Here is an 11,917-nt window from a genome sequence, read left to right on the forward strand (position 1 = left end):
AATGTGCTGCTACCCTATTCTATATGAAGGATTATAGTTTGTGAATCAGAAACTAGCATTAAGTTCATCTAGTATCCCCATCTCACAGGATGGTTGGTCATACTGGATTCAGGAGAGAACATGAAATCCGAGTCTAATCTACTAGCCTGCACTAGTAAACACAGGGTACAGCACAAGCATATCTTCCAGTATTCATGAGTGTATGAAATAGTTACAGAGCTCAAAGTACATCATACCATTTGGTCTGAAATCATTGATAACAGGGTAATCACAGATATAGTGTTAGAATGTCCTAGCTCTTGTTCACATAGTTTACAATTGTAATGTTCACTATTGGTGGGATTCATTACATGCATATTGACATCCCAGCCGAAGTTTGGCAATTACAACGTACTGTTTGGTAGAGGTCATAATTATGGTGTGTGTTCTCTATTGTATGACTGCAGACAGAGTGGCGATGACAACTTCCTGTGTGACTTGACTCTACTTCTGTCAGTGAATTATTAAATAAAACCATTTATGACAATGTGTCTCTCTCTGGGTATTTAGTTCCAGTTTCACAACTCAAATTGAGCTAAATGTTTTTAAATTTGTGACTAAAATTGCTTGACTTAGTGTTGCCCACCAGTTTAGTCACCCCCAATATAGTGTAGTTTTGTATAAGTAGTTATAAATAATGCCTCTGTCTGGCTCCTGTCAATATTTGCAAAGTGCTTTTTAACATTGATCAGTTCTGCAAACCAAATAATTTTATAAAATTTGTGTCACAAAACCAGTGACACCATAGGATGATTTTACCCTGAATTTACTTGTGGTCTGCAGATCTGGAGCCGTTAGTTTATCTTAGTCCAACAGGAGAGTTATGACTAACAAGTCCTGCCCTGCAGGAGAGATGTGACCCTACCTGTACATATGCCCTGAAGGAGAGCCGTGACCTTGGAGAGCTGCGACCTTAAATGTACTTATTCCATGCAGGAGAGTCGTGACCTCGGAGAATTGATGTTGAGCCTCTGCTACCTGCCAACTGCTGGTCGACTCACTGTTACCGTCATCAAGATGAGGAACCTCAGAGCCATGGACATCACTGGATCCTCAGGTCAGTCCCCAGCTTCCCACATTAATATCCAGCTCCTCACACTGATACACAGCTCCTCAAGTCAGTCCCTAACATATTTTACAAGACCCAAGGTCCACAGGTCAATCCCCAGTTCCTCAGGTCAGTCCTCATTGAAATTGAAAAGGATGAAGGAAAGTTTAATATTACATTATCAATGGCCTAATTTTTATTATAAAAATACAAATTGTTAACTACATGATCTCTCACATGCCTGACCTTGGCCCCACTTTCACATCACATCTTATTTATAAGCACTAATACTTTCAATCTCAATTACATCTAATTTTTTCCTGTGAAACATCATCATAAAGTGTATGTATTCTCTGCTTGATAACAGGTGTTCAGGTAGGGTTATGTATCACTTGCCATGGTTTCCCTCACAGACCCGTATGTGAAGGTGTGTCTCTTGTGCCATGGGCGTCGCATCAAGAAGAAGAAGACCACAGTGAAAAAGTCGACACTCAACCCTATCTACAATGAGGCACTTGTTTTTGATATCCCTAATGACAGCATAGAAGACGTCACCCTTCTTGTCAAGGTGGTCGACTATGACAGGTGTGTGTTTCTTGTCATGAGATTACAGGCGAGTGTTGCTCTGCGATCCTGTAGTCACAGTACTATAGTCATGGTCATGGGTAGAGGTGTGTTTGTTACCCTAGGGTCATGGTCACAGGTGGTGGTGGTGTTACCCTAGGGTCATGGTCACAGGTGGTGGTGGTGTTACCCTAGGGTCATGGTCACAGGTGGGGGGTGGTGTTACCCTAGGGTCATGGTCACAGGTGGTGGTGGTGTTACCCTAGGGTCATGGTCACAGGTGGTGGTGGTGTTACCCTAGGGTCATGGTCACAGGTGGGGGGTGGTGTTACCCTAGGGTCATGGTCACAGGTGGTGGTGGTGTTACTCTAGGGTCATGGTCACAGGTGGTGGTGGTGTTACCCTAGGGTCATGGTCACAGGTGGTGGTGGTGTTACTCTAGGGTCATGGTCACAGGTGGGGGGTGGTGTTACCCTAGGGTCATGGTCACAGGTGGGGGTGGTGTTACCCTAGGGTCATGGTCACAGGTGGTGGTGGTGTTACCCTAGGGTCATGGTCACAGGTGGGGGGTGGTGTTACCCTAGGGTCATGGTCACAGGTGGTGGTGGTGTTACCCTAGGGTCATGGTCACAGGTGGGGGTGGTGTTACCCTAGGGTCATGGTCACAGGTGGTGGTGTTACCCTAGGGTCATGGTCACAGGTGGTGGTGGTGTTACCCTAGGGTCATGGTCACAGGTGGGGGGTGGTGTTACCCTAGGGTCATGGTCACAGGTGGTGGTGGTGTTACCCTAGGGTCATGGTCACAGGTGGGGGTGGTGTTACCCTAGGGTCATGGTCACAGGTGGGGGGTGGTGTTACCCTAGGGTCATGGTCACAGGTGGTGGTGGTGTTACCCTAGGGTCATGGTCACAGGTGGGGGGTGGTGTTACCCTAGGGTCATGGTCACAGGTGGGGGGTGGTGTTACCCTAGGGTCATGGTCACAGGTGGGGGTGGTGTTACCCTAGGGTCATGGTCACAGGTGATGGTGGTGTTACCCTAGGGTCATGGTCACAGGTGGTGGTGGTGTTACCCTAGGGTCATGGTCACAGGTGGGGGTGGTGTTACCCTAGGGTCATGGTCACAGGTGATGGTGGTGTTACCCTAGGGTCATGGTCACAGGTGGTGGTGGTGTTACCCTAGGGTCATGGTCACAGGTGGGGGCGGTGTTACCCTAGGGTCATGGTCACAGGTGGGGGTGGTGTTACCCTAGGATCATGGTCACAGGTGGGGGTGGTGTTACCCTAGGATCATGGTCATAGGTGGGGTGGTGTTACCCTAAGGGTCTTTGTTGGCTGTAAGGTGATCTATTGTGTGTTGGCTGTAAGGTGATCTATTGTGTGTTGGCTGTAAGGTGATCTATTGTGTGTTGGCTGTAAGGTGATCTATTGTGTGTTGGCTGTAAGGTGATCTATTGTGTGTTGGCTGTAAGGTGATCTATTGTGTGTTGGCTGTAAGGTGATCTATTGTGTGTTGGCTGTAAGGTGATCTATTGTGTGTTGGCTGTAAGGTGATCTATTGTGTGTTGGCTGTAAGGTGATCTATTGTGTGTTGGCTGTAAGGTGATCTATTGTGTGTTGGCTGTAAGGTGATTTAAGTACTGTACATACTAATATAAGAAGAATGGCAAATGGTTCATTTATTAAGAATAAAAATATTCTTTACTATGATAAATACATTGTAAGAATATCTCTACAGCTCATATCTTAGATGTACTGTACAGTATACAAAATGCATATAGTTAATATTTACTGGATGTATTTCTTCACTTTGACACTTGACAGTATTCCAGAATATAGTAAGTACTGTGCTTTGGAAAAGGTCAGTTTGTTGTCTACAAAAGTAGTAATACTAGACATGTAGACTGATCACACTCATGACTTACATTGTGGCTACATGTTGTGTGTGCAGGGTCGGTGCCAACGAACTACTTGGCGTGGCGGTGATTGGCTCCCAGGTGATTGGTCCCGGACGTGACCACTGGCTAGAGATGCTGGAGTGTCCCCGACGACCGGTGGCCCAGTGGTACCCCCTCATGGAGAGTGTGCCCTTCAACCTGGTGGTGTCACCCACCCGCACGCTGCCAACACCACTCAACTGCTTCAATTCAACGTAAGCACTACTCAGATAAGTACAAATTAAAATACTGCATGGCAGGAAGAGTAATTATGAATACAGTATATACATTATAGTAATGTACACTATTTTATAATAATTTCCAAAATTAAAGATAAACAGTACAGTATATCATTATCTTTATTACTTTATATTGATATAAATAAAAAAAGTGAAAATTACATGCATCTTAAAGTTAAATTAATATTATGTGATTTTATCTTTGTATGTTGTAGGTGAGGTTGTGTGTGAAACACTTGAGCTGGTTTTCTAACATCTCGTGGAAGATGTGACAATGTCACCTGAGCAAAGAAGTGTCTGATGGTGATCTCTCAGACACACATGCAACAGGTCTTCACAAGACTTTTAAAGAGGCTCTTACTACTTACACTATGAAGATGAGGGTTATAAGTAGCCCATATCTCTGCTCTTTTTCTCAAGCTGTTATAGTTTTTATGATTAGTTTAATCTATATGATCAAGCTCTTCATGCCATGTTTTGATGAGTGAACAATTTTAGTTATGTGATCCAGTAAAATTAACAATTAATAGCCACTTTCATCAGTCTGCTTTTGTAGGTTTGGAAATCACATTTGCAGACCAATTGAAATAAATTAATGTAAATTATGCACCTGAATGCCCCTATACATTTTTCTATGATTAATTTTGAGTTATTAAAGCTGCCCACCTTTCCACTCTTGGGAGCTGTACGTCTGAAAGCCTTGCAGCTCCGCCTTCCCCGACATTTTTCACTTCCTTCCCTTTCCTAAGTTACCCCTTACTAACATTATACTCCTGGTTTGACACCTACATTCTCACACCACCCATATTACACTCTTAGAATTCTTCATTGTGTATCACTGAATATATCAATACAGTGCCCTAATGTTCCTACACATGCCTGCCTTTGGCTTTTGATATTGTTTGCTACATCCACCTAGACTTTTGTGGCCATAGGCATTCACAAAAGGAGTTATAATTACTTTGTTAGAAGGTTCCCCAGATAAAAAAATTGAAATATAACTGCATTCTTAGTGTTCAAATAAGATTTACCTGCACATTGTTAAGACTGCCAGCAGATCTTGAGGCTTGCTTTTATTACTGTCTTAACAGTTCAAAATTGCTGGCACTTTAGCTATTATGTATTAAGGAAAAATTATCAGATTTTCAATTGGTTATATTTACTGCACTAACTACATTACTTGAAGTAATATATTTGTTATCACTAAATGCACAAGGATTGAGAGCTTCCAGTTGGGTAAACCAACTTCAGCGAGGCTCCTCAGCATCCAGTGACATTTATTCGTTGCCTTGCGGGGTTGAATGTAGACACAGTAGGCACTTCTGTATATTTATTGACCGAGACAACAAGGTGTATATCTGGCCAGCCGAGGTCCACCTACTCTGAGTCTGTCGGGAGAACTGAGGCTGCTGGGAGCATGGCTGGTGACTGTCTGTCTGGCATGACGTCAGAGGCCTACTTGCCTGTGGTTGGTTATGTCTCAACAGACATTCAAATTGAGTATAACACATTCACAGATATCTATAAATACTCATGAAGGCACGACAAAGTTGTTGTGTGCAAACTTGCCTGATCTAGCTAGAAAAGCATTTCTGTAAAATTAACTACAATGCCTTGAAGAAAGTAAGGAAATATGTCTGAGAGAGAATGCAACAATCATGTATTCACTATAATCTATACTTACAAAATTGCTCTAACAATTACAACAATACACAGTAGAGCAGTTTGAAAGATACAAAGGTTGTTCCATGAAGGAATTTTAGGTGGGTCAAATATGCAAATTCTGTTATTGTGTTGGTCGAGGTGACAAGCAACTGTGATCACCTTAATTAAAGGAATGGAAATGAACCACATGTTAATACTGGGAGCATCACTGTACAGCAAAATACAAAGAGCTCTTATTTGCTCAGTGATACCAAATATCACTCTTTAAGTAATGTAGTTAAATATAAAATTAAATCTAGAAAATGTTTTTATGAAGACAGTAAATATGACTACCTTCCCGAGTTATCTTACTTTGGAAATGTCTAAACTTGTTTACATAATAATTCACCCATCATCTGATCTTCCATATATGAACAAGTGTAACTTATTAAGCATACTTATTATAAGTCAATACTGTGCAAGTCATATCTGTCTGAATAAGTTTCTTTATTTATCATTTAGATGTAGATAACTCAAAGTTATAAGGCCAAATTTTGTTACAATGCACTAACATTATACCTTCTGTAAAAAAAAAACTGTAAAAAAAAAATTACAGTACATTAATTGCCAATAAATAAAACTTGGAGCATTAGTATACTTGCAGGAAATGTGAACTTAAGCAGAAGAATATGGTGCTGGTGCTCCCATCCTGCTGTGACTCCCAAATACTCTTCGGATAACTTTCTAGTTTATTTGTTGACCAGACCACACACTAGACGGTGAAGGGACGACGACGTTTCGGTCCGTCCTGGACCATTCTCAAGTCGATTGTGTCCTGGAATGTCCAGGACGGACCAAAACGTCGTCATCCCTTCACCTTCTAGTGTGTTGTCTGGTCAACATACTTTAGCCACGTTATTGTGACTTCTAGTTTATTTATTTGTTACTTATTGTCTCAGTGGTGTATAAATCAGTTTTATAGTGAAGGTAAAGCAACTATCTTGTTGAACCTGATGTAAAGTGTACAACCGTTGTTTTAACCTTCCTCTACAATCATTTAGCCATAATGATAATGTTGCCCTTGAGTCTATGCCTTGTATATTGTGTGATTTATATATAAATATATATATGTGTTAGTTTTCAGGAAGGCCTAAATTTAAAAAGGGTTACAAGAATATATTTTTTTAACACATTAAAGCTATTTTCTTGATGTACGCTCTAAGATGTTATGGTAGCCACGTGCTACAAGGCTCTCAGGATGCACAAATATACATTGCACCGAGGAGTAACAGCCTGTCTGCACTTCTCCTCTCACCCTTTACCATTGTAGTCAAACATAATGACATGGCAGCTCCAGATGTATAATAATTTTCTTGACCTTTCTTTACAACTATGAAGCCTTAGAAATTCCACAACCTTATTTAGTGTCAACAGCAGTTATGTACACTAGTAAACATTTGTCAAAACATTAAAAACTATAAACAAAATTCTAATATAGAAGATCGCACATGTGGAAAAATGATATTGCTCATTTTGTTCATTGAAATGAACAAAATGAGCAATATTGTTTTTGATTGTTCATTGTTGAGGTTCAGGCCAACAGGCTGGATGCTGTAGCTATTATGTAGTAATTAGATTTACTGTGAATGTATGTAGTGGAGCATTAGCTTGTTGTTCACTGTGTGCTGTACAGAACTGTACGTGGTGCTCCTCACACCAACTTGTACAGAACTGTACGTGGTGCTCCTCACACCAACTTGTACAGAACTGTACGTGGTGCTCCTCACACCAACTTGTACGTTTGTACTATCGCAAAAACTTTTTGATCTTTTGTAGACAATAAAAATGTATATTTACAATCACATGAAATCAGTGAAGTATCAGTTGTAATTTGTTTGACAGATGTGGTCAAGTCTCTTCAAGTCATGAACAGTAGCAATTACTGAAATAAAGTTCACAATAATGTACTCACTGACAAAGATGACACAAAACATATGTACTCATATAAGCTGGTGCTGTTTAGAAGACACTGAGATATAATGCTGTTTAGCGGGCAGCAGTCTTTATCAGTGTAAATGAAATTATTCAACATAATTTAATTATTTCTATGCAATTAACTGCAGTTGTAACAAATTGTCACTAACTGCTTTAATCATCTAGTCATATTATGCAGCATTATTAAGATTATAGTGATTACTGTACTACAATTTTCATTCGGTAATAATTTTGGTGTACATAGCATTCCCTTACCCCTCAACATTCATACATTTTGGTCCAAAATTGCATACTCTGCCAATTACAGTATATGTGGAAACTGTAAGTTAAGGGTGTAACCTCGTTATAATTATTTTCCGAATAATGTAAAACTGAACATTCTATATCCACTTTCATAGATTTCACGTAGGATGACATAAAATTTAAATATGCTGAAAACTAGACAAGATTGTTGTACCACTTGAGTTTGTAAGAACACTTTACCTCTGATAGTTCATGAGTACAGTAGTGATTATTTCTGTGACTTAAAGGGCAAAACTTTTTTCAAATGCTTATGAAGTGCTTAAATGGAATGTTTGGCGTTGTACACAATGGCAGACGCATGAGAAGCAGGATGAGGAAATGGTAGTATAGTAGTTGTTGTTGTTGACAAAAAGATAGTGAGAAATAAATGTCAAAGTGAAAAGATTAGTTAAGCAGAAAAATACAGTGAATGAGGAGTTAGAAAAATATAAGTTAAACATGTTTAATCAAATTTTTTTTTTTTTTATACTATATATAAAGAGTGGAACACTGCTGTGTCTTGGTAGAGAGTATTTGTGCTAGATCTTCATGAAGTTGTGTAGGATACAGTGAATGAATGGGTGTAATTGTTAACATCTTTGACATTCTTGTTCTATACGTCTTCCCCATCTTCTGAATTTACACCTTCACACACCATTCTTGAAGATAGGTAAGAATAGGGGGGGGGGGGTGAATTAAGACTCATTCACTCCACACCACATGAATGTTAAAAACTGGGTAATGATGATAATGCATATACGTGATAATCATTCGTATTCCTTTTAAATGACATGCATTGTTGTAGCTGATACTTTGGCCATTATTTTTAATCATGGTCTGTCAAAAGTTGATGGAATACAGTATAGTATTTCAAATATTTTACCTAATCCATTATTCACAAAAATAATTCAATAGCATATCTCCAGATGTAATGAGCTTCCAACTTCTCACTCAGACATGTGACTTATAATACAGGTATAATACTATGATTACTATAGTCGATAGAGCGTCGGCCTCACACGCGTGGGGGCCACAGTTTGAGACCCATACAGCCCAGGTGAATGGAAGGACTATAATTACTCTGTTGTCTATAACTGTGGAAGCATTTCCATGTGACACAGTGATCAGTGCCATTAGTTAACAACTAAGGCTCTCAGATTCAGTTCCTGGACACGGCGAGAAAGCAAGTTTCCATACACACAATGCCTCAGTTCATCTGGCAGTACTCAGAGTTGAACAACTGTTGTGGGATAAATCCTGGGAAAATTTAGTCGTTGGCCTAGAATTACCTCGACAAATCAAACAGGCTTAACAACTGGAAATCTCATTCATGGAAGGGGGGAGGGGATGGATCAGCTCGGAGAAGATAGGGAAACAGTATAGGAAAAGATTGGGGATACAGTACACACAACACCAAACCATTCAACATATCTTCCACACTACCACCCTTCAACATATCATTTATAGCCACATCCCACTACAATACTTCGCAAGGCTAAATATATAAAGCTCCCCATGTGTTGCCATTTACAAACATATCAAATCGTTTGCTCTTCACAAACTGATTCCACCTAGCTTTGTTCCTCACATCTTCTCCTGCACTGGTTACACTGCATCCCTGTTTCTTCATATTCAATGTCTGCCCATCTTTGTGGTCATTCTCTTCTACCTTAAAATTACCTTAAATATGCCGTGTGCCTGCCCCCCCTCTGTATTACTGTAGCTGAATTATCTCTTCAGTGTCATTCATCAAGACCACGTGTTTTTGCATTTTTTTACATTTTTGTAAATGTATTTTATTGATTTACAGTAGAGCACGATATTACTGAAAATTGGTAGTACAGTATCTATTTTGCTTCTGAAAACATCAGCCAATAAGTACATATGTGATAATGATAGAAAACAATGACATAACTAAGAGGTAAGACCTTGTAAGTAAGATCTTACAAGGTCTTAAGGCCTTACAAGGCTGTAACCAAGAGAGAGTTTCCTTGGAACAGCCTACTTCTTTCCGTTTGGCTTTATGTTCCGTGTGGTTAGGAATCATCATGTGTATACGGCTCAAGGTAGCTAAATGCTCTTATGAATAATAATAAGACACTTAAACATGTGAACACCTGATGCATGTGCAACACTAGATATATTTACACAACACTATACTCTACTTTCAAGTACATGCAATACACAATTGCTATATTTGTCATCATACATGTAATGCACAATACTTATATACAACACATTGTACATGTAACATACAATAATGCCTATATGCAACATACAGTACATTACCTACATGCAACACAATACATATGACACGCAACACCTATGATTGCAAGTTCTGTTATATACTGTATCTACGATCAGGCTTTAATTAAACAAATACTCACATCTATAGTATATATTAAAAAGGAAATTATTGGTTGTCGTGTACATCAGGGTTAAGTTGTAACATACTAAGAAAGGTATAATATGCTGGTGAACAGTTAATTTTTGATTAACTGTAGTGACTATATCGTGAGTGTCTGGCCTTTGTCATTATGCTGTGCTCACTAAGGTGTCAACAGAAGTGTATTTGATGTGACTTTGTAAAGCACTGAAAGTGTTTTTAGATTTACATGTAATTCTTACAATCAACGTCCTATCATTAGTGAACTATGCTCACAGTATAAGTAAAACTGAAAACTTGAGTGTGAATGCATCAAGAAAGCATAAGAGTAGTATTTTGCGATATATATATACCAGTATATCTGGTGGCGGTGTTTAAGTAGGGGGCTTATATGTCAATGTGTACTTCCATTTTTATGATACATTAAGCGTTAACAATAGTTTTGAGGAACTAGCATATCCAGTATTGTTATCTTCTAGCAACACAGGAATAAAGATTTTTCTGCTGGCAGAGGTCATACAGTGTTGTAATTTTGGATAGGAATAAATGGAAACCTGTACATTAGATTAGCTAGGGGGTGTTTGTTTTTTTAGTATAAGGGAAAATATACAATATTTTTGTCTACTCTGCATATGAAAAGTATATATTCTGTGGTGATACCAAATGTTTATATGTAAATGTGTCGTACTTCAGAGCTGAAGCGTCCACCTCCCACTTAACACCCAACGTTGAGCAATGACATCGATTGAGTGGCAACAGTATTGGCAGTAGAGTATTGGTGTTTTAATACATATATAATGTGTGTTATAAGGCAGTACAAGCATGCTCTATGTAACATGAACTTGAAGCTGTGTATGATGTCATGATTCTATGTGTCGTAATACATGTCTTGTGTAAAACGTGCTAATTGTTCGCCGGGCTTTGCAGCCCAGTGCAACCAAGTGGTGGCATTCATAAGTACAGCTATATAGGTACTGGTCTTCAGCTAGGGTGTAGAACATAGTGGTCTTTAGCAATGCTGTGAACACCTGTGTTAAATGTTGTAACAAGCCTGTGCAGGATGTTGTGCCACTTGTGCTCATAACTCTCTTTACCACCACTTGTACACAGCACTTTAATAGTGCTTGTGCTTGCCTTGGTCTTTGTTCTTTCACAGTCTCATTACAGATCGACTCACTTTAGGCCTGCCTATGTCAGCTAATGAAGGCTCATGTTTGACAACCGAGTTATTACAATTTTATGAGGTGAATTTAAAGACTGAACACTTTTTTTTCATGGTTGAGTAGTAACAGCTGCTGTGATACATGTTAACAATCCAGAGTGATTTAGACTGTTAACTTGATACAGATTTTGAAGTCCCTGATTGGCTGACTAAAGCAAGTTAATCTTCCATTTCATAAACATTGTCTATTTTTGTACCTTTTCACTTCCTGTACTCATTTAATGATAAAGAAATAGAAGAATTCAGAATGTATTTGGCAAATGAAAATTTATGTAGCAAGCTATATTGTGTAATTATCCCACAGTTATTGAAATGGCCACCTTAATTATTCTTCAAGCTTACATTGTAATGCAGTGGTCGACATCCTCGGCTCACAATCGAGGGTCCCAGGTTTAATCTCTGGGTCGGACATATACAGTTTGGCACAATTCCTTTCACCCAATGCCTCTGTTTACCTAGCTGTAAATTGGTACCTGGGAGTTAGGCAACTATTGTGGGTTGCATTCTGGGAAAAGTCAGTAGTTAGCTTTGGCAAGCTTCAGTAAATCTAACAGGCTTCCAATC

General features: G+C 39.3%; 1 protein-coding gene across 3 annotated transcripts in view; it reads left to right on the plus strand.

Annotated features, from left to right (window-relative positions):
- Positions 1–11,633, plus strand: part of LOC123772073 (synaptotagmin-10) — a 99,095-nt gene extending 87,462 nt beyond the window's left edge. Inside the window, exons 9-12 of one of the 3 annotated variants that reach the window (XM_069311198.1) lie at positions 976–1,096; positions 1,501–1,672; positions 3,600–3,800; positions 4,040–11,633. In XM_069311198.1, the coding sequence (XP_069167299.1) occupies positions 976–1,096; positions 1,501–1,672; positions 3,600–3,800; positions 4,040–4,043 (498 nt within the window). In that variant the 3' untranslated portion in view covers positions 4,044–11,633. Of the gene's footprint in view, positions 1–975; positions 1,097–1,500; positions 1,791–1,860; positions 1,980–3,599; positions 3,805–4,039 lie in introns of those variants that run through there. The other 2 variants (XM_069311200.1, XM_069311199.1) reach the window with 2 other exon arrangements.
- Positions 11,634–11,917: the final 284 nt, after the last annotated feature.

This window comes from Procambarus clarkii, chromosome 69 (assembly GCF_040958095.1).
Source record: "Procambarus clarkii isolate CNS0578487 chromosome 69, FALCON_Pclarkii_2.0, whole genome shotgun sequence".
Lineage (NCBI taxonomy): Eukaryota > Metazoa > Arthropoda > Malacostraca > Decapoda > Cambaridae > Procambarus > Procambarus clarkii.